The sequence below is a fragment of the Rhea pennata genome, chromosome 17 (genome assembly GCF_028389875.1).
Source record: "Rhea pennata isolate bPtePen1 chromosome 17, bPtePen1.pri, whole genome shotgun sequence".
NCBI classification, from domain to species: domain Eukaryota; kingdom Metazoa; phylum Chordata; class Aves; order Rheiformes; family Rheidae; genus Rhea; species Rhea pennata.
The window spans coordinates 12,858,147-12,882,367 of record NC_084679.1 but is presented as its reverse complement, the minus strand read 5'-3'; the positions used below and the strand labels follow the sequence as shown (position 1 = coordinate 12,882,367).

The 24,221-nt window shown below is 37.0% G+C and overlaps 1 protein-coding gene across 1 annotated transcript in view; it reads left to right on the top strand.

Moving 5' to 3' along the window:
• The window catches only part of CCDC60 (coiled-coil domain containing 60), a 48,163-nt gene that overhangs the window by 9,768 nt on the left and 14,174 nt on the right, over positions 1-24,221 (top strand). The window contains exons 2-7 of the mRNA XM_062590387.1: positions 376-459; positions 1,834-1,913; positions 16,187-16,366; positions 19,885-20,013; positions 21,660-21,764; positions 23,970-24,060. Of these exons, the coding sequence (XP_062446371.1) occupies positions 376-459; positions 1,834-1,913; positions 16,187-16,366; positions 19,885-20,013; positions 21,660-21,764; positions 23,970-24,060 (669 nt within the window). The remainder of the gene's footprint in view (positions 1-375; positions 460-1,833; positions 1,914-16,186; positions 16,367-19,884; positions 20,014-21,659; positions 21,765-23,969; positions 24,061-24,221) is intronic.

Here is a 24,221-nt window from a genome sequence, read left to right as displayed (position 1 = left end):
CAAGTAAGTAATTTCTTATTCCTAGCTTTGGAAATTTAATTTTCTTTTTATGTTAGACACAGTAGTCTATCCAACAGTCTTCTAAGAGAAAATTTATATTTTTTAAGTATTCAAGCATAGTAATTTAGAAAGTATATATACATTTTGCGTTGTCTCTAGAGTATATTCTTCACATGACAGGGTATTTGTATGCCAGAGTTACTCAGTGATGTTTCAAGTGCTTCTACATAAGATTAGGCATTATTTTTGCTTTAGGTTGCATCCCTGTAGGAAGATCTGTTTGCACCATTTAATTCTGAAAATGGTGGCCTGCTCCAATACAAGTAACTAGGAGCGATTTACCTGTATGGTTACATGTTTTTGTTCATTTTCTAGGAACAAGTGAAAAAACATGTGCAAGAAGAACCACCAAAAGAAGTAGATAAAGTTACTACTAAAAAGTACTTTCTGCATCCAAAGGTAAGACTATATTGTTCTATTACTGATAGAGTTTTGATTTAGGATGGGTTTAAAGACGCTTACAGCTGGAGCTGACAGACAGCTGTCATGTTTTGATTGTTCATTATATGTGAGTATTTGCTGAATTCATGGTTTAAAGCCTTACTGTACATAAGGAACTAGCCTTTTGCTGAATGAACACTCCATAGCTTTTACCTAGTAAAAATCCTACTGAATTTAGCAGAAAAATGGCTAATGAGACTAAAATTATATTCTAATGTGGTAGAATAAGTGTTTGGAAAATTCTCTTCAGTTGCATTAGTTAGTCGAAAGTGTAAACAAAAGATAAAGGATGGTATATTTACAACTAGTTGAAAGCTGTGACAGCTGGTACTTTTCCATCTTCCTTCCATCTTTAAATCCTGGATGCTGGGTTGTGTAAGTGAAGAAAATACTGAAATAAGCATTACAGCCTCTTTGAGTAGGTGAACATTCCTTCTACAGTTCCCACTGAGATCTGCAGAAAGATCACACATTGAGCACTGCCTCAGCTGCGTATTTTACTAGCTTAACTAACACGTGCTAAACTACTGCACAGGCACGGCACGCAAGCATAGTTCCATGACACTGACGCAGCCATCCTCTGGAATCCCCAAGGGAACTTCCAAGCCAGGCCTAGTTCAACACCAAATATAAGCTTTCATCTTCTATATATTTCAGTTACATAGCTACTCAGAAAAAAAATATTGAAGGCATTTTGAACAATGTACTAAGTAGATAACTTTAACTCCCTTATGCAAAATTGTTGATTTGGTTTTATACAATCTTAATTAAAACAAAAAAATGAAACTATTACAGTCTGTGCTTAAAGAACAGCTAAATATGTGGAGCTTTTTGTATTGTTTTGTTTTTTACAAATGTGTATCTCCGTGTTGTTTAGAATTGGAGGTGTGAGTTCTGATTGAATTTTTTCCCTTGGTTGGCAGGTTAAAAGATTTATCTCAGAGAAAGATTTTATCTCAGAGTGTAAGCTTTCACAGCAGCCGTTCCCTAAGCCCAGGCAGTAGAACACACTCTTCTTTCTGCTACATAGTTTGATGCATCTCACAGGTGCTTGATTGCCAATAAGACCTCTGTCGAACTCAGAAATCAGCCAATGCTGGGAAAAACCTACTGGAACATATGCACATGTATGAGCATGCTCAGCTGTATCATATAACGTTTGTTAACATGCTTATGGAATGTCGTAGTGCCATACCAGCTAACAACTGCTTCAGAAGATGTTTAGTGATTGAAACCAAACGCTTGAGATTGCACGTATGCTCTCTTATGCTAAGCTCTTCTCATTACCATACCATTTATTTTCAATTTGATCATTTTCAGTCTCGTCCACAGGAATCAGTGAAGACGCTCACCCCACTTAGACAGACAGAAAAGGAACTGAGGACTGTTAGTAAAGCTCTTGCTCACTCAAGGTAAGGGAATCTGGAGCACACAGTAGCCAACCAGTCATAGCTAAAGAAGAAAAGAGAAATATTTGGACTTGCAATAGCAGCAGTTGGATTGCAGGCAAAACAGGCAGCTCTGCTAACAGCTTAGAAAAGACAGTTTATATTTTTTTTCTTTATTTAATTTATGAATAGTCAAAATGTTGTCATTGCTGGATGAGGAATGATTGTTTAGGAGCCCTGTCTACACGTCAATACTAGATTGTTTTAGCATTCTTTATAAAAGTGCTTGCTAACTTCTCTGCGGTCTTTTACATGAAACAATATTGTGTTGAGATCTAGTGATCAAAGTAGTCAAAAACAAGCAGTGTTAGGACTTATCATTAATGCAATGAAAAATCATAGTGAAAATATCATAATGCTGTTACAGAAATAGATGCTTGGACCTATTTGGAATATTCCAACTTGGATCTCATTAAAATGCTGGCATGGAAGGAAAGATTTTTTTCTTTTTTCCCCCCTTTAACCAATGGGAAGTGGGCGGTTATAGTTGGACCTTGGTTTTGGATCCTGTATACCTTGCAGCCAGCTGAGTTTGGACAGCAACCATTCTTACTTTCAGGGCATTGGCTAGGCTTGCATGCTTTCCCTAGAGAGCACTTTGTTTCTGTCACTGCCAGAGACACAATGCAGTTCTGTCTCAGCAGGGCATGTCTTGTGTTCTCATTAATAAATAAATAAAATAATAAAAATAATAAAAAAAGCAGAACTTTATATTTCACAATGATGTAGTGCTTTCAAATATTCCCATATATTTTACAGCAGAACGATTTTCAAATTCTTTGCTATTTACTCATGATAACATTATCTCGCATGCTTCCCTTTTTTGCCATTGCCTGCCCCCAATTATTTTTTTATTCATTTAGTTAACTCATTTCTAGTGAATTTTCACTTCATAAACTTGACAACAAAATACAAAATAAATCATAAGTGAAATAACTAATGCTCTGTCCTACGAAAGCTGGATAAGCCTTTTTTACAGTAAAGGATGACTTGTTTTGGCCATAAATGCACGGTTGGCAATGTTAGACTGTCTACATTCATTGTTCGTTGCTAAGTTTGAGTGGGGTTGTCACTTTGAGGTCAAGTTAAGTTCTTTTGATGATAACCTGCCAAGGGTCAGTTTACTTCTTGAAATATGAATTGCAACTACTTGGAACTTGCTTTTAGTTGCTTTGCATGCTTTATTTTTGAATGAGTAGGACAAAAAATTGGAGGTATTCTGCAGGACAAAAATTACCATCGCCGTTGGTACTGCATAGCTTGATTTTTAAAATCTTAGGAAATTGATTTGGCAAGAAGAGCAACTTCACATTCCATCCTTAATATTACTGCATTTAGAACTGACATGAGAAATGTGCCAAGGACAGGTTGGGAAGTATGTAATACATTCCCTATGTTACATGTATTTTGAGTATAAGTTCACTGGAGCTGACAATTTTATACTTTGATTATTAAACATATATCTGAATAGAGTAAGGCTGGAGAAACTGTTTTCTGAATCATTTCAAGAAACTCTGAGTCCGTTAAGATATTTGGATTTCTATCCCTGAAGTTTTGAAGAACAAGCACTGAAGTACAGTTGCTACAGCAGCTCTCTGCTAAGAGTAAGGAAGGCTAGTTCAGACTTCCCTCCACACCTTCCCTCTAAAATTATTTTCCTGGACTGTACTGTTCTGTGTTGCATGCCTTACACTGTGCTCCCTACTGAAAAGGCTACTAGTTCCTTATATACTAAGTGAGCCTGCAGAGGTTTGGATAAAGAAAGTTGGACTGTTCATTTTATAACAATTTACTGTTGGAGTGAATGTCTGTAATGGATTAACCTAATGCTAACCTAACCGATGCTCACTAGGCATCACAGTTTTGAAATACCATTAATATTTTGTTTGTAACTTGACCAGTCTAGAGTTGTTTAGGATCAGCTGAGCTATCCACAACACTGAGGTTCTCTTCGATTCAGTAGATTGAGTGTTGATCTTATAATTGTAAAGACCTATGAAATTAAATTTGTTTTTATGAAAGACTAGAATGTCTTGGATGTTACCATGAGCAACATATGATACAGGACTGGTGTCACAACAGCTGTGTGTTGAGCCCTTCACGTTGGGTTCCTATTTTGATTTTGAGGGACTAAATCTGAAGGATTGGTGGCAGGAAAAGCCATGTTATTAAAGTTAGATTTTTCGTATACTAAAGAAGCTTCACATAAGATTATAGTGATAGAAACTGAGACTGGACATGATTTGCCTTTGTCAAATGAAGGGAAAATGTAGATTGCCCCTCCAAGCATTGTTTCTTCTGCTCCCTGTTTCTCAGTATTATGGCGTTAATGTGTTAAGAATGCTATATGAGGAGGGCAGAAATTGTGAGGGAGAGAGGAGAAATCAAGATGATGTTGATCTTAAGTCTTGGCTGAGCAACTAAATCTGTGTGTGACTGTGCAAATCGCTTGACCTCTCTGCACCTCTGTCAAGTGAGTTGTAAATTGGGATTGGAAACTAGGTAATGTATCTGAACTAAACTCACTGTATAGATATATAGATTTTTAAATTGGCATGGAAGGCTGAGTGTGAATGAGGATTGCTTTCATGACAGAAAGCAAAAATTACTTTTTTCCATATAGGGCTTATTTTTTCCTACTATTTTCATTAAATTCTTACTTTAATTTTGAATCCTATTACCATTATCTCCTCAAGCTTTTAGGAATGTTCGATAAATCTTACAGTGCCTGGCAGTGATGTACATGCAAGCATTCTCATACTCATCTCCACAACACTGCTAGGTATTAGGCAGACAAGTATCATTAACCCATAGGTAAGTTGTGAAAGTTGAATTTGGGGTGTAAGATTAATTATCACTGGAACAGCCATGATTGGAACTCAGATATCTTGGACTGTAAATGTTTTATGTGTTCTCCTGGGCTTCAGTTGTGTCTCTGTTTCTCTAATTTATCAATTTTTAAAATCAGCCCACTAAATCTTAGGATCTGGAGGGGAAAAAAAATTAAGATCATCCATTCCATCTCTCTGAGCAAGTGCAGTTGTTTCATGTGACAGATGAAGCATTCAGCCTAGCCTACATTTAACTGAAGATGTTTCGCAGTTTCCTGCACTGCATTATGATAAGTGCAGATTTACCTTCATTGAATATTTAATGGTAATGTAATCTACAAAATGGTCTTACATACAGATTTTTAATAATGTGAATAGATTTGATCTTAATGACAGATCTTTTTTCTAGGTGATTAAAAACCCAGCTTCTATCCTCTTCCTCCTCCAGAAACCACTACAGCTGAAGGTGCGAACAAGATTATATTCCTTTATGTACATTATCAGCAGAATTGTCTGTTAAGACTTGATCAGTTGTAACTGTACCACACCCTCAGAGAAGAACAATGTTGTACAATTGTTATTACAAGTCTAATTTGGCTTGCAGAATCCTTTTTACTGCTAATGGAGAAAATGGAAAGAACCCAACTCTGTTTTAATATCCCAAACACAGTCCAAAGTGCTGACAGATAAGAAAGTATCTATCTGTTAAAGCATCTCCTCTTCTTCTAACTTCTTCTAGTCCCATAAAATTAATTCACAGTTTTATTTAAAACTGACTGCATGTTATTTGAAATGCCTGGATGTAAATATTCCAGTCCATTAGTTTTGCATGACTATTGAAAGTTAGGAGGAAGATGAAGAGGGGAGAATCTAATCTTGTGCTGTTGCACAAATAAGTACATATTTAAATTTACCACACAGTAAATGATATTTTTACACACATTTTTCTATTGAGGAACGGAAATTTGGTTGGGCCAGGGTCTAATCAAAGCCTGTTCATACACTCCTGAGAAATATGCCTGTGTTTACTGTTGTACAGACAATGGTCACTTTAATTCCATTTTCTAGAGCTGTCTGAAGTGAAATCTGCCTGACATATCATGTAATACCACACTGTCTTTTCCAGGTAATTCCAATGATGATCTTGCAGCCCAACTAATATAATTTCTTCTATTTACTGTGGATATTAAATCACAAATCCTACTTATTTATTATTTATTTTTTAATTTAAAAAAATTAATGATATATGAACTGTAGTGGCCAAGGAGAAGTTTACTTGAGAAAAGTCAGGGAAAGAGATTTTAAAAAATGTATGGACTCACTACTCTAATACTTTCTAAAATCTATGTAGCTAAATGACCCATTATGCAGAAAAATACCCGAAAGACATAATATCTGGAAATCAAAGGTATCCACTAACTGACTGTTTTTATTGTGTTATATAAGCATGGAAATTCCTCAACTCCCTTGGTGTGACTTTTAACTACGAAAATGTGCCAGCCATACATTGTGAGTATTTGCACAGTGTTACTTTGACTAAACCTGCAGGTAGAAAAAGAACAAAAAACAAAAGCATAGAAATGAAACAGGCAGACTTTTTAAACAAATATTGAGATACAAAGTTTCAAGGAATGATAATGTCAAGTGAGATTAACTGCACTGCTGGCTTGGACTAAAAGACGTGAGGAATACTTCTCAATAACAATTTCAGACTATAGAAGAGGGGCTACTTGAGAAAGAGTGGAAAATACAAGAGAGAGAGGAAAACAGAAGTGTAAATTATTAGGATAGCAACTTATTTCAATTAAAGCAGTCAGGCTAGCAGAGTAGCAAGCTAATACATATTACAGGAAGTTAATGAATACAAATAATCTTTGTGGATTTGTTTTTTGCTGCCTTTCTTCCTCATGACTGAAAGGGAACACCCAGCAGTTGTCTTAATTGGACGTTAACTGATAATATTCACAGAAAGTAGTCTCTCTGATCTTGCAGCTTGTGTGTATTAAAGACTATAATTACACAAACCGAGAGGAAGTTTTTAGCAGTAGAGATCACAGAGACATAGCAAGCACATTAGTATGAATTTTAAAATTATCTCAGAAATGTTTGAAGATCCATTACTGGAACAGACTTAGCCGCATTCATAAAGCTTGAATATTTTACTGTATGCATTAAAAACATGATTATATTAAAGCTAAACTTCATAATTATGACCTCACACTGCCTTGCATCATTATCCTCTTACACTTCCTTGATCCGTGTGATGGTGCAGAAGAAGCCGATGATAGAGCACAGAGGTTGCTCATCTTTCGTAAGTGTCAGTTGCTAATCTTAAGCAGAAAGTATTCCCAGCGCTTTTCCTGCTGATTAGTTGTACCAAATCACTTTAAGGGGACACCTGTCAACTCTCATATCATTTTACCTAAACATCGCATTAAAATGTAAGAAGGAATTTGCTTATCCTTGTGCAGAAAAAAAAGAAAAAAGAAAAGCCATTTATGAAGTGTGTAGATAGTGATCATTCCTGTTCCTTTATAGATCAATGCATCTCGCTATCGTTGAAGATTGCCTGTATAGGCACAAAGTAGCCCTGCCTTACTTAACTAAGTATTTTGCAATGTCAGGTTCACTGGGTAGAATACAGTGTGGTAGAAAAGAAAATGCCTTTGTTCTTGGGCATTCAGGTATCTTTGAGCTAAGAATTATATTTCCATTTCTGTAGTAGGAAATCTTCTATGCTATTTTACTAAGACTATTCAAACTCAGGCATGGCCACTTTGAAATGACATTCAGCTCTGAGAGAGATCTTTTCTTACTGCTTTGTTCCAATGACATCTGTAATTGTGATCCAGAAATAATGTTAAGTAATACACAATTGAGTGAGATTATATTGTATGAGAACCAAGAAAGCAGAAGTCTTTATAACTATTCATAACTTGTAGAGAGAAGACTTACAGGAAGACTTACAAAGCAAAAAAAAAAAAAAAAAAAAAAAAAAAAAAGATTACAAAAGAATTGAAGGCTTATACTTGTTAATCCATAATAAAAGCAGATTGCCATAAATCACTTCTGCAGACTGAGACACTCTAGACATAAGGCATATAAGACACTTCTGCAGAGTGCCATGCAAGTGTGCTGGACGTTCTTGTTAAACATCCCCATGGAAAGTAGTCCTTAAAATCAATCTAAATCCAAATCAATCCTAATAAGACTAACTGAAAATATTTTCTTTGTGTAAAAAGTAGAGAGGAAAGGTAATGGGAGAAGATATCAGCAATAGAAACTATTGGATTACTTAAGGGCCATTAAGAGGTCTAGGTAGAAATATTTTTTTTTTAATAGAGAGAAATGTGAGAAGAGAAGTAAGCTCCACAAATAGGCCAGGCTGCCAAACTCCTTTTTCTGTATTTGTCTTCCTTGTATGAACCGCTGATTAATATTCTGTTCATTTCCGTCCCTGTTGCTGTCTTTCGTAAGGCTGAGGAGGTGCACGGTGATAAAGAAGTCATGTCAGAGTGCTACTGGTCTGGTGCATATGTAGAGTTTGAATACCAGAATATGCGCAGAGGCTTGGATTTGTTTTGCCTCACATGAGACATTTACATGAGCTTCCTGAGTTAGCAGCTCAGTCACCCTGGACTACTGTCATTGGACAGAAATAGATACCTTGGAGAGTGATTCTGATCCTTTGCAAACTTAATGTTGTCCTTCAGTGTGGGAGGAAGATTTATTTTGTGTTGTGGAGGAAATGGAATGAATTTAGACTGAATATTTACTTTTCATGGAATAGAGCCGCTGTTTGAAGAGCAGAAGTAATTTCTAGATGTAGCCTAACAAAGCTGACGGACTTGCATCAGAAAGGAAGGAGAGGTGGTGTGTATACTTTGACAGCCCACCTTTGTCATCTTCTGAAAGGAAAACTGAGAGGAAAATTTATATTTATTTGATTACAATTATGTCTATTTTTGTTAAATTGAACAGACTGAAGCACTTTTATTATCACAAATTACAAGTGCCTCCTAGGGCATCCAGGTCTACCAATAAGCTACATTGGAGTTATGACAGGAAGAAATGGAAGAAAACTGACCTTACCTGTGTCAGCATAAAAACAGACGAAGGAGAACTGTGTGTACAGAACATCCAGGGACAGTCCTCTAAGCATATGTACCACATCAAAATGGCAAGTAGTTGTCACCCTCAGTCAGTGACAGCTTTGAGCTACGTGCTCAGAGAGAAAGAAGCCATGCCATTTTATGAGCCCCACTAGCCTTCATGTGCAAAAAGGGCAGGCTAAACCTTTGCAGATATATTGCGTTTCCTATAGCTTGAAGAACGCCGCCCCTGTGCATCTGTTTCACCACGCTGTGCTTGGTGAATAAAACTAAATGTCAAACTGCTGGCAGTTTAAACAGTATTCCACTGGCAGCTTTTTGTGTTTTAAATTAGAAACTAGGTGTTTGTTTAAAATGGTTCGAATTTCATGAGGGCAGATCTCTGAAAGTCAGTCTGCCCTCAGAAAGCCCAGGCTCTACTAATGCACACTCGATGCTCGCAGCAACAGTAACGCTGACTTTCACAGCAGTAATTAAGAGCTGTCTCTGAATTCTTTTTGATACCTAACTGCTTACATTTTCTGATTAAAAAGTAGCTACTACTTTAAATGGCAGGAAATGTGCTGTATTCAAGAGTTTTGGTTATGACCTTGTGTATGCTAACCTGTGAATCTATAACAATCTTATTCTAATATACACAGACAAAAAAACACCTTAGTCTTTGGGGATTCTGATGAGTTGGCGTTCCTTAATGCATAGAGTTTACTGGAAGACTTAATGGAGTGCGTAGAAGGAGGTAAGCGAGACCATGCAGAGTTAAGAAGCAAGTAAGAGAGGCAGTACTAACTGGAAAGGTGGAATACTTATCTGCCGATACTAGTTTCCACTCTGTTTAATGCTTAGTAACGTCAGTTGCTTGGAAACCGGTATTCTGTGCCCTTTTGCTGCTTGGCAGAAATCACTGTAATTGGCATGTTTCTAGCACTGTCATTGCTGGCAATTTGCAGCATTTTTTTTCCAGAAGGAAAACTTTATTTTACATGAATGATGGCTCGCACTAATTAGACAGCAGTCATGGACAAAGACAACCATTTAAGTGTATGGATGTATGAATCATTATCTCTATCATCAATCACTGGAAAAACTGCTATTCCTATCAACATTTCAGCCTTTCCAGACTGTTCATTTTAGTCTCAATCTCCTTTCTTTGTGTGGAAGAATGTTTGTTTATGTTTGAAATTTTGTAAGTGGAAATAGTTCATTGCTTATTAGTCTGTGCTATCTGTCTAAACATGACAATCTCATTCCATGTACTGTGACACAAAATGACACATTGTCACTGAATGTTAGAACAATTCTAAGACTTAAAATAGATTTCTATTATTTAGTAGTAAAATGTCATTGCTCTGTAAATGCCTTTATTGTGCCTTTTATTGTGGTAAAGCAAAACACTAGATCATGAGATACAGCTTCTACTTCTACATGAAAATCTTGAACCAACAGTATTTTCAGGTACAGTTTGTGTGACCTCAGTGGAGCTCCACTTAAAAAGCAGTGAGTTTGCCTTTTTATGGGCAATGCGAACATAAAAGATTTTATTTTACATTCTTAGAGCAAGAAAATTGAGAGCCTAGAAATCTCTAGGTGATTTATTCTTCTGATTTTAAGTAATAGTTTCCTCAAAGCTTTGGGGAGAGGAATTTAAAGCAAAGCCTTGGAATTGTGCAGATTCATTTTTCTGCCCCTTGTCAGTACAAATTTATTCTCTCTGTGTGGTCCTGAAAAAACTTCCACATCTCACCTCTGTTTATGTAGTTTTCCAGAGACACCAAGAGCTGAAAATCTACATGTGCCTACACTCAACTTTTACACCATCAAAGAAAATTCCTACATGAAGATCTAATAGGAATGGGTATGAATGGGAGGTACAGCATGGCAGAGTGGGCAAGGGGCTCCTATATACTTCCAGGAATGGTGGTAGCATGTTCTTGTCTTCCAGGACTTCTTAAAAGTAGAACTGCTGCTCTCCATTCTTCCTAGCTTGAGAACAGTTTTCCAACTAGTTCTTTGTGTTATTTTTTTTAACATTCAGGTAGTCAAATGTGTGTTTTTCTCAACATTATAGGACATTTTCAAAGGAGTCTGCCTCATTTCACAATAGGAGCAGCACCTTCTATATTTAATGTCTTTATAGTTAATTGAAAACCAGTTTGAAACATCTTTAAATATGTGGTAATACATTAATACCTTTGCCTAGAGACATCTTGTGTAACAGTTTGGGGTATTGTTTTGACCACTGAATGTCTTTATTTCTTCCTATGCTGCCTTCTGCAAGCATACCATAAATTTTCTCGTGTTTTATTTACAGCTTTTCTTGTTTCATGATTTGTTTCAAGGTCAGATTTGCTCATGATAAAATATATTTTTGCTGTTATGCAGATCCTGTTTCTTCTTTTTTAAAAAAAGCAGTTTTGGGTATAGAATATTGTACTCAGCTGCACAAAAATAAAATGGGAATCTACATCTGAAATAATGAGGGTATTCCAGGTTGTATATCTTTCTTCAACTACGCAGGCCAGATGTTGATTTTGTATGGTACCTCTTTAGTTCCTTGCCAGAATGGTTAATGTTCAGTGTGGTAAATGACAACATGTGCCTGAGTTTCTATGGGTTAATAACTACATTTAATAGATCTTAATGTAGTAATCTGTGGTCTTTAGTGAACTTAAGAAGATAAAAATTTATGAATATTTATGCATAAATTATTTGGTTCTTAATATACTAATTATTCCACCATTAAATAGTAACAGTAACCAGTGTATTCCTGATTCTCCATTGCCTAGTGTGTATACTTGTTCACATCTCTGTAACTTGGTTACAAACACTACCAAATGAGAATTTTTAGTTCATTTACATTAGTATCTACATATTAACTGTAAATAGTTGCAAGCTTTTGCTGCCCACAAGCTAAGCTTCCAGGACATGACCCAAATGCCATGCAGAGCTTAATAGCAGGACTTGCTAGCTCAGGCTTACCTCCATGGCTTTGGGTAATTTTATGGTGTAAGCAGTGTAAGCATCCTGTAATAACTCATAACTCACTTAGTATTGTAAGTGAACAATGCACTAGTTCTCATTTACAGTAAATTTGTCTTACCTTACTCAAGATCCAAAAGGTGTGAAGCAGTCTTAATGTAAATTCAGCTATTAAAATGCAGCAACTGCTCAAATGATGTCCAATGTGTATTGTTTTACATCCATGCCATATAGTATTTTGGGGGACTGGAATATTAAGAAGTGTATTATTCCAAATGAAACAGCTGTGAGGACAGTAACATTTAATTATCTGCAATCTGATGAGAATGCAGGACTTAACACTTGTACTCCTGCAGAAGTTGCCCTAGGATCCTTAATGACTTCAGGTTGTCAAAACTTCCATTTCATCATACATTCAAGAAGACAACCCCTCCAGTACCACAGTGCCCACTAAAAACAGGCAAGGGCATAGGTATGTTTAATTCAAAGGAACTGAGCTTCCTACTCTTACCTTCCTTCAGCTAGTATTTCTTTGAATTCTTCAGGATTCAGATATTCATCAGCCTCACTTGAGAGCTGTGATGGGATCACAGCCCGTGATGGCATGGCTGCAGGTAATTTAGTGTTCATTTAGAAGACTTATTCTGTTTTTTAATCCATGATTTTGGTTTGAAATATTCAGAATGTTTGATATAGTTTAGTTGTGTTTATTACAGTTTCAAAACTATTGCCTCCTGTGCTTTCAGTTTTGTATAGAGGTGTATTGTTGTTATATTACTTTCTCTGCCACAAAGAATAGTACTCAAAATGATTCCTTTAAGTGGCAGTGTGCAAAAGATTGCACTTGGCTTTCACTCGACAAGGCTTAGCTCATATTCAGTTTGACATGAGTGCAACAAGTTTGGCAGCGCCCAACTAACATTCACCTTGCAATGCCACCAGCAGAATCTGGCATTGTGCCCCAGGTGAACCTTTTACTGGTTTAGTAGGAGCTGCTGCCAGTACGGGTTGAAATGCTTTTTTGAAAATATAAGAAATGGCATCAAGAAAGCCTGTGCTCTTAATAGCTTTCAGAGCAATGCCACATTGGTTTATATTTACAATTGGCTATAAGCCTCTGGAAAAGACTAAATTCTTACGATATAGTGCTTGGAGCAGTGGATGTTCTGTCATTAGCTTTATTGATCTAAAACCTCTATCCATTAAGACAAGAAAATAGTGTGACCGTATTATGAGACAGTGTCTTACAATTCCCATGATCAGAAAAATGCTAAGCATGTAATTAAGTTGTTTGATAGATAAATAGTTATTTTCCTTACAGCTCACAATTTTTGCTCACTGTGATTCTAAGACAAAGTTAACCCTTAGAAAGACTGAGAATCAACGTGGTACAAATAAACTGCAATTCATTGCACCGCAGGGAATGGGACTGGGGCAGAGTAGCAGGGAGAGTTATTGAGGCTGCAGCATCCCCAGTAATATCCTCTGCTGCACGGAATACAGTTGCTGGATAGAGGAGCAGCCACATGGCCGTGTAGCCTGCTGCCACCTTCCTAGTAACTCTATTGAGCCTTACACAGCTGAGCAGGAATTTTGGCATCACAGGTACAGGAGAGTGTATCTTACTCCTGTGATAAACTGCCTGTCATGGAATTTTTTTGCATACTAAGTAGATGTGAAGTTGTTAATAACTGTGTAAAATTTGAACTTCTGGGGGAAATACATATACAGCATGATTCCTTTCAATTTAGTGAAGATGATCCAATGTATTTAAGAAAGATAGATTTAAATGGAATGTGAGAAAACTGGTAGAAATCTATCTTGCCTTGAGCCTGATGGCAAAGTTTCTGGAGCTGTTGCTATAGCTTCTGAATGTTAGTCTAGCACCAAATTTATAATTAAGATGAATTAATGATTTCTTTAATGAGTCATTCTTTGAGTAAAGAAAGGTACCAGGAATCCCTAATCTTTGGTAAAAGCTGAATTCATCAAAACTTTAATGGCTCTGTATTACAATTAGCTGTTGACTCATGGTTCCTAAAGTATTTAAAGAGTAATTTATTAAGTATGTAGTTATAACAAGCACTGTAACGTATGTTTGCAATCTATTTTCTGTCTGTGTAGTATGCTACTGGATCACTCTGTGCATGTGGCTGGCCCTTATCTGTAGTAATATATTCCTGCAGAGAAGGCTGAAGTTTTCCATAGCACTTTATTAGTGCTCAGGAAACTCTTAATTTCCATGCTGACAGAGGTATTAACTTACAAAAATAAGACATATCTTTTTTGTATGAAAGGCAACTGAAAATCTTTGTTGTGACTACAGTTGACTGAAGTTCAATTACTTTAATAAATGTATTCCACATTTCATCTCAATTGCGTTTGCATTTTAATGAATGATTCTCACCTACTCATCAATTTGGCAGCCAAGCTAAGTTTATTAAATTATTGTATAAATGGTGTATTCAGAAGCCAGAATTCAAATGTAGAAATATTTGATGTCCTACTGCAGCAATGTACTGTAAATCTGAAGTATAGAAAAGTACATTGATCACCTGTGTATTTCAAGTTTGGTTTTATTTTACTATTTTTCCCGTAATAAGAGTACATGCACTATCATGGTCAGTCATAAGTGTCTCAGAAATAATTCTGTATTAGGCAAACTTTACAAAATGGTACTTTGCTGCTTCTGTGCATCTTTCTCCAATAATGTTGATTATGAATTTGTGTAAAAAAAACTGCCTAGTTTATAATTAATTTGTCTTAATTAAGTTAATTTAGTTTATAATTAACTTTGATTCATGTAATAGCCTTATTGTCCACTATTTGTGGCATTGTAATAAACAGCTACAGCAGTGCTTTAATCTTTAAGAACAGATACTTACACCAGTGCATTCAGTAAGCAGGAGAAGCAATATGAAGGGGGATAATAATCTTTTCACATACAAATATACTGATGTTTGGTAAAGATGAGAGAGGGAGAAAGAGAGAGAGAGAAAAAAAAACTATTGAAAAGTACATAAAATAAGAGTTGGAGGTTGTTAAACATCTTCCAGTATTCCAAGAGAATTCTGTTGTGCAAAATACTGGGTTCTTATAAAAAATTGGAACAGTCTGACACAACCGTAAAATCCTTAGGTTTTTCTAAAGCATTCAGCATTTCTTAATAAGGACATGACTTTCTCATAATAACTTTCTAATTATTTTTTCCCTAAGTTTGTAAGGAAAGGTCCAGCAGAGAGGTTATCATTATCTAAAGAAGACAGATGGAATGACTTGTGTTTGTAGTTGCTGGCCACATGCACACGCATGCGTGCGCACGCACGCACACACACACTACAACAGTAAAAAACTCCACCAACAAAATAAAAAAAAAACAGCCCTAAAATCATTAAACTATGCAAGTGTTTTTTTAAAAAGGGAAACAAGGAGGAAGCAAACTGTTCCCCTGGAGAACTAGTCAACTCAGTGCCTGAAATCTGCACCCCATATGACCTTCAGGTGCTTAAATATATCTCTGATAAGGAAAGGGAGTTACTTTCTAAGTAAAATGATTGAGACACAACTTTCAAGCATAGATTGTGTCTGAAAGAATCAGTACAGCCCATGACACTTAATCCAGAAGTCAGCAATTTGTTAACTTAAAGGGATGTGTCTTTACCCGGATGGGATGCTTGTTTGACTTGGATCAGCTGCTATTTTCTAACTAACATTTTAATCAAAGACTGTAGAGTAATCATATGCTGTACCCATTTCACTGTCATAGCTCACCTTTTCTTTTCTGCCCCTGCTGTCATCCTACTGGGAGTGTGTTATAGTTTCTTCTTTATTTCCTCCTCTTAAGGTAGTACCCTGCCTGTTGTCTTCAGCTCACTTACAGGCTTCATTGACAGCTTCCCTGTTCCTGACAGTGTGGCCTTCTGACAGCAAGTGGAAGCAGTGCCTGACAGCCTGCGGCAACTGAGTTAAAACAGTGAGGGGCCCAGTGGTCAAATGGCTGCTATAAATTAGGATTAGACAGGAATTTTTATATCAAGTAGTGGACAAAGCAGTGCTGAGTTCAACATAATCTAGTAGTTAAGCAGTGCTGCGCGGAGAAAGATAACAAAGATCTGTTAGTTCATACTGGGAAATCGTTGTCTTTTGTTATTACATTGCAGAAGAAAATACTAATTTTATGGATGTTGTAGAAACCTGTTGATCTCTCAAGTAAAGAAGGATGTAAAGCCTGTAAAAATTTAGGGTATTGGGCAGCAGAGAAATTAATCAATTTGGTATGTCTGTAGTACACAGACCATCTTGTGATGATTTTTGGCAGACGTCATATCACTGCTGTGAAGCAAGGTAGAGGATATTTTCATATACTTCACCAAGAATCACTGGAGAGGAAGAATGCGTGGAGAGCAGCACAGCAGGCTCAGGATGTGAGATGGAGAACTATATGCCAGCCACCCAGATATTCATCTGATGAGGAGGAGTCTGAGGAAGAGATAAACATGTAAGTCAACTCAAAGGGGTTTTAGTGGTCCAGGGACAGTGGTTTAAAAAAAGAGGTGTTTTTCAATTGCTGTCATTTCTTAGTATTGAGGCAAAATGTTATTTCTTGTATAAACTAGGAAGAGAAAACAGTGGTAAGTGAGCAGATGGTCAGCAAGCGCTGAACAAAAATACTTGAGATCCTGTTAAAAAAGGAAGGCATTTGGAAGGCAGAAAGTTAGTGAACAGAGGGAAGATTTCATAACTAATTCAGAACTGAATCTCTGAGAAGAGGAAGAGGCCTGGTGAAAGATGGTCATGCTGCTGTTTCCCCAGAATGCAATCACAGCATTAAGAGTGAATAAGAATTGCAAGCAGAGGAGACTGATAAAATTGGGAGTTTCTTGGCTAATGCAGTGCTGCTACTCTCCACCTTCTTCTGTTTTTTTCTCCATTTGATTTGTAGATAAGCTTCAATCCTTTGGCTCAGTTCAGTCTCTTCCATACACCTCTAATGACTTTGATGGCTCTGTAGTTGTCTTTGACTTCTTGGTGATGAGCTGGTTGGATACGTACTGAACAAGACACACTAGTTCTTCTGGGCTTCTAGAGGCTACGGACCTTTTGGGGGGGCATATGGCATCAAAAGTTCACCCATGTCTAACAATCTTCTGTGACTGGCCTAGCTCTCTCTCAGCCTGTCAGCTGTGTTATATGCCAGTATCGTTTTGGTTTTATACTAATTTATTGTTCAGTTCATGGTAGCTCGCATTACATGTTCAATGTGGCCTCATGATCCTTTGTTACACGGAGTGCCCCTGAGTTGCTCTGATAAATAACACCAAAAAGAAAGCAAACTATCACTGACTCGTACATCTAACATATTTTCCTCTCGCTGTTCTTTTCTTTTTGTCATCTTTAACTATCGTACTGATTTTTGATGCAGTGATGAACATTGGAAAGTATTTCTGTTTCTCCACATCTTCACTAACTCCTCCTGTGCCACACACAGGTTTCTTTACAATGCTGGTTAACTGACAGTTTGAAAGCCTGCTTAACTTGCCCCTGCTCAGACAAGGCAGAGAAGCACTGACATTCTGCATTGGTGTTAGGAATTTCTATTTGTTTTTCATATTGTGTTCTTGACAAACAATGCAAAAAGTCTTGTGTTTCTGACAAAAGCTGTATTCTGTCTCTGCTAACTCCATAATCTTACCCTCCTTGCTTTAGAAAGTTACATGAGAGTTTCGTACAGTTTTACTGCCTTTAAATTGCAAGTTGATGCTTTTGATATGACACTGATTCAGAATCACAGAGGAATAAATTTCAAAAACACAGCTCCTGAGGAACTCACATTTCCTGACAAATGGTTCTTTATAAACCAGAAGGCTTGTTGTAAAGGTTTCATTCAGTTCCACATACTGTGCTCACCGTCTTTATAAGTGACTACTTTCGAAGATCTTTAAGATCTTGTGATTGTCGTATAAGATTCCTTCTTCCTTCCTGTTTGCCCAAGCTTTCTGGCCATTGAGCATTCACGTGCTATGACGTATGTGTTCACAGATGCACATGGACCTTGGAATAAAAAATAACAAGGTTTTAAGTATATCTTTAAGCCAGCAGGAGCAAGTTGTGCTTTTCCAGAGCCGTTGAGGAAGTGTTGCTTCCTTCAGAAATATACTTTATGCTTCTAGAAGACAATTCATTTCTATCAGAGAGGAGTGTTATCAGGAGCAATTTTTGTTTTCAGGTTTAATACAATTTTTGAGTGCTTGAGACTTAAAGATTTACGTGCCTTGAAGGCAGGAAATCAAGGGAAATTCTCATGTATTTGGCAGCGAAGGGGTGTGATGTACCTTATCACTGAGGAGTTACCATGTCATGTTCTGTAATAAGAGTTGGTCAAATCTTTGTCATACTGGGCCTGCACCATACTCTTAACATCTTAGGCATTTATCGGTGTAACTCCAGTCTTTATCAGAGTAACTCCACACTCAAGTGTGGCCTGAACAGATAGGTCACTGGGGGAAACAATACACTGCTTAGGCAGAGGCTGAACTTGCCCTTTTTCCTGTGTGGATGCAAAGGAGTAAGTCAGGGTGTGGTCCAGAGGCTTGTAACCACTAAGCAATTTAGGGAGCTGCTTTCTATCACTTCTCAGTTCTTCCAAACAGCAGTCTCTTAAGTGCTGGTAGGCACATCTGGATGAGGTCAGAGATGTTATCCTAAAACACTCACTGATACTTTTAGAAGCTCCAAGACTGACTGTTACTGGTATGGATAGACTAAGACAGTGTACCTCAAAATAAGTTGAAAATGTGAATGTCAGTGGGTATGCAGTCAATGAATTTGGGATTAAAAGCATTATTGGGTAATTCTGTAGACATACAGGGTGAAGCTTTAGTCTCAGTCATATTATTTTGGTCCAGCCAGAAATTAAGGCAGATGTGCTTTATGGAAGCTTGACCTGAGTCCACAAAGGTAAGAAAGAATGGTGGAAGGTGTTCTTGTTTCTGTGTTTTGTTGTTGGGGATGCTGCTATGTGCCTGTTTAGTTCAACCAGTTTACACTACGTAACAACTGTGAACTTCTGTTGGTCAGCACAAGCTCCATCTTGCTGTAATTCAGTCTCTTTCTCACATTTGAACAGTGAATAGCCAAGAGTTTTTATTTGCTGGTCAGCTGTAGTGTTTGAAGTTTTAGGTGATAAATACGTACGTACTCTATGTAGTGTTGACATATGAAGCCTGCAATGTGTCACTGTGTTTACTAAGCTTGAACCTCCATTGTCTAACACCAGGTGCGAGTAGTTATAAACATTTCCTTTTCTCGCTTGTCAGGTCATATTTTATAAACACTTTGCACAGGTGTAAATGGCCGAACAAAGCATGTAGCAGTGAGGAAACACTGCCCACAGCCTGTAAAGAGCACAATTTTCTATTACATGGGTTTGGACAACACACAAACCTCTTTTTCATCTGCCTGTCATCTTAGTCTTTATTGTTTTCTGTGCACATAATACATTAGCCATGAAAAATTGAACAGAATTTTAGAGGCAAATTTTGAAACTTTGGCCTTCTGTAATAGAGATGCAGTGCACCTATATTTTCTACTTCATGGCCCTAGTGTTACATGTATCTTATCTTGTTTATGCCATTGGCATCATACCAACAGGAAGTTAGTGTAATGTAGTGTATCTCAAAATCTTTTTCAGACAAACTGATGACCTTATCATATCTGCCTCAAAATTTGCTATCAAATAAATGTTTAATTTAAAAGTGCTATAAATATGTAAATATAAATAATATTGCATTTATAATTTACAAATATAATAATAGTAAATAATTAAATATAAGTGTATAATTTGTAATATTAAATGCTGGCAAATTCTGTACTTCTTAATTCAGGAATGCACCTAAGTGTTTTTTTTAATGGTAAGGAGGAGAGAAGGAGCGTGGTGATGTGAATACAGTAAACAATTGTATTGTACATGAGTACATTTCATATACTCATTTCCTAACTTCTGTCTTCATCCCACAGTTGCTCTCTGACAGAAGGCCACTGCACGAAGAAGGCATGGAAAAACAAGAAAAGAAAGAAGATGACTTTACGGTCTTTCACTCCTATTTATACCAGTGTCTTGATTCCAAACCCCACTGGAGCAAAAAGGTATGTTCAAAGGCAGATTGTGTCCTACCCTTCTTAGTAGGACACAAGCAGAATTCATAGCAGCAGAAACACATAATACATACACCAAGAGCCTTTGTTAACCTTATGAACATGATTCCTGAGAATTTTAGATGGTGAAATAATCTGTTTTTACTAATAGCAGCAATTATATTCTAACTTTAAATGTTTGAATCTGAATGACTGACTTAAAATCCAGTGTGTACACACACACACACACACGAAAGAACTTGATGCACCAAACGCTGATTCGTTTGCATACAATTTGCTTATGTGGTATAGCTTTTAAGATTAGGCTCGTTTTAAGGAAATGTTTTTTGCTGTCAAAGTCAAAATGTACTTTGTCTTGTTTAAAGAAAAGTAGGCCTGAGAGGGAGAGTGTATTGTGTATAATTCTGTATATTTTGTATTAGAATCATTAATACAAAGTATCCACTCTGTTTAAGTTCATTAAAACTGTTCCTCACCGGAAGTGTCTTTGTGTATTTATATCTACATATGGAATAAGCTAAAATAAAAACAATAATCTTAGTTTAGAGTAAAATGGCTCTTGGCATTCTAAACTCACATGCTATTTTTTCACAACACAAAGCCTTTGGGAAGGTATCTGGGAATCCAAAACCATAAGAATCCAAACCCTTAGGTGTCAAATGCTGGAATCCCTCATAGGTACTGAAAACACTGAGGAATTCACCGAAATAAGTTCTTAGAAAAGTTTCACATGCAAAAATACACCTTCAGGATTCAGAGTTACATATTAACATTGCAGGAACCTTAAGAGGTGTCTAGAATTCAGTGAACAATTTTGTCTACCTTATACCAATAAGAACTTAAGGATTAGTTTTTACTATTAGAGGTACCTTTTTCAGTCAATGAGGTTTTTCTTAGTTGAGTCCCATCTCTCCCCAGTAGTCCTCAAGCCTCAAAGCAGTCCTGTTGTCATAAAAGCCAAATCTACACCAGTGGTGACCACACCAGCTGTGCGATGAGGTATTGACCTGCATGTTGGTCTGTTTCCCCTCCAAGTCTCTCTTCTTCACCTCTAGATGTTCCTGTCACAAAACAGGAGAACAGAATTTTACCTTTCCCCATCAAAAGACAGCATTATCCTGTGTAACCTCCTCATATATTTTCAAACTTATGTCTAAGATTATCATTAACAGGCATTTATTTCCTGTTTGTCAGCAATATTCTCTGCTTGTATGTTTTAATGAAAACAATTCAACTGAGTTCCTGCAGGTGCTGAGCTGTTGTTTTGAAACTACTCCCTCCCCTTCCCTGCAGTCTGCAGGGAGCAACAGCAGCAAGAAGAGCAGCTAGCTCAGGGCAGGTTGTACATGTGTGGGGTCAGATCTCTAACTCCTTCTCATCTGGTCCTGGCAATGGGAATAGTTATGGCATTGTGCAGTCTGTCGCAGGTACTGGGAAATGTGATTGGCAGGTTGTATGGCTAATTTGTGCAGTGAACAGCCATTTCTCATCTCTCTGTTAATAGGGTGGCACACCAGATTGAAAACCACGGCTGGCTCTGGCCAAAAGGATGCCAGTTTGCTTATGTTTCCCTGACTTTGTAGTAAAACACTCTTTTTTTTTTTTTTTTTTTTTTTTTTTTATCCTCTTCTTTGCAGTGAACATCTCTTCCGACAGCTATGTGCCATACACTGGCTTTTGGAAGCTTTGACTCTCGAATCCAGCAATTCTATGCATTCCATATTAACCTGCTGGAATCCAACGTATGTTTGCAATGCAGGATAATCTTTGAAGGATTGAAGGGTTTGGAGTTTTTTTGTTCTTAATACGTTGTTGGTTCTCTTCTTCAGATAACAGCTGTTTGAGTGAAATGTTTTTAATTCTGAGCCACGCAGCATGAACAAGTTGTGCATTGACTTTGCCCCCATGCAGTCAGCAGGGAGTTGTACACTCAAATCAGTAGCACAGCATGGCCCTCAATTATTACAAGTTGCAGAACTAGCAGAAAATGAGCTTTCCCAGCCAAATTTAGTTGTGTTCCCCCCCCCCCCTTTGGTTAATAATTATGTGCATTAAATACATGTAGTAATATAAGTATATTTCTGCAGCCTTCCTTAGAGGGCTATCCCAGGGAAATAAACATGAATTTTGGAGAGATTATAATAACAGAACAAAGCCAACTATAAAGTGATGTGTACTAGCTGGTTTTATTCTATCAATTATGTACGACAGTGATGGGTACTTGTAAAAGATGCACTGCTTCTGAACTTTTATATTGTTAGAAGTAAATATTTATTTAATTTCTGAACATTTTTAGTCAATAAGTATAATGAAGTTTACATAAAATGTATTTAAATTCATGTCTGGTAAAACACAGCAGTTTATTCTCTGATTTGCAGAGTAAAACTCTTCAAAGCTGTTTTCTCCTTATATTCTCAGTCATTTCATTAATAAAGACAAACTGTGCCTGTGTACGACAGAGTGGCCTAGTACTCGTATACAGAGTTAGCCTAGTGAACTACGAAATAGAATCAGTCCCGTATGTATTGTGGATAAGATTTTCGCCCCTTTACATATGAGGACCAAGCAATAGAGTGGGATAAGAGAAACAATTTTCCAGCAAGTCTCCAGATCCTGGCTGCCAACAGAGGAGTATAAATGCATGGGACTCTGGATTCGTTTCCAGATTCTAAAGTAGAGCGGTCTCATGTGGTATACTTCCTTCTGGTCTCTGTTGCTGCCTGTAACCACCACTTGTCTCTGTCCCTCTCTCTCCTCACCCACTGTGCTCTGATTCTTCATTTATGTCTACTACAGTCTACCACCCTATCTCTTACATTCTCTCCTCACCTCCTGATTACTACATTTAAATTCAGAGATAAGTTCATACACGCACATACACAATGCACTTCTTGTTCTGTTCACCTACCATCTCCTTCACTCTTACCTGACTCAGGTTTCTTTTGCTCCTATCCTGCTCATCATTCGCTAGTTTATGTACTTTATGCACAAATTCTTCACTATTCCACATTCAAACCAAGCTGTTTTCATCTCGTTCTCACTTCCTGGGTATCATCAGATGCTGAGAATATAGAAGATAGCAGTCTCTCAGCTCTCGGTTTTGATGTGTGTGCTTGAAGATGCAATTACCAGGAGCAGTCTGGTCCCTGAAACCTCTGTTTACAGCATGGTTATTGAAGACAAAATTTCCAGCAGATTTGACTGCTATTCTAACGTAGCTCTGAATATGTCCATGCTAATGGCTTTTTATCTGGTTAAATCTGAGAGAAATTTTGTACAGCAGCAAAAGGAGCATCTTAAACACTAAGATATCCTCCTCATAAATCATGCTGTTTTTTTGTATAGCACTAAAGCATTTAAGTTTTGAGAGAGTATTTTCTGATATTCTTTAAAATATTAACTATTTGAAATTAAATTGAAATTGAAATTTGCTTGAAAGAGAGAATAACAATCATAAATAACAGAAAAACAGCTTGATGCAGACATCAAAGTTGGAAGATTTGGCCCCAATGTTAAGGCTTGGTAAGGGTGTAAGCAAATGCAAAAAAACGTTTTAGAGTGTAAAGTGTGAAGCATTTTTAAGGTCTGCTACTGCTAGCAGTGTCACTTCTGAGAAATTAAACCTACCGTCATTTCTGTCTGTGAAAACTTGCCATGTTGGACAAAATTCTTCCGGATTTGCACAGAGGAAGTTGAGAGCATAATCTGGCCTAATGCATACATTATAGTTTGTAGTATAAATGTGTTTTCTTAATTCTTCAGTTGTGACTATAGCTTACTCGTGGCTTATGCTGCTTGCATTACCTTTCCTTTCCTCATAAGTCAAGATACATGTCACAGTAGAGATCAGCCACCATTTATCCTCTGTTTATTGCATTTCTTAAAAGAACTTATAATAAAAGCAAGACTCTGGAAATGGAAAACTAATTAAGTTGTTTTCCACTTAGGGACCCTGGGGGCACTAAAAAAACATTAGAAGAAATCGAAGAGGAGAAGTTAACAACGTATATGTGGGAGCTCTTTATTACAGACACAAAGGTAACTTCATTATTAATATCTTCTTTGGGACCTCATCCGACTTTTCAAGCATTTGTTTTTCTTCGTTTTGATGCATAATGGAACTCCCTGATACAAAATTTTGTGCTCTGGATCTTGTGACTACAGAATACTTATTTATGTTTTGGGGAAGAAAAAAAAAA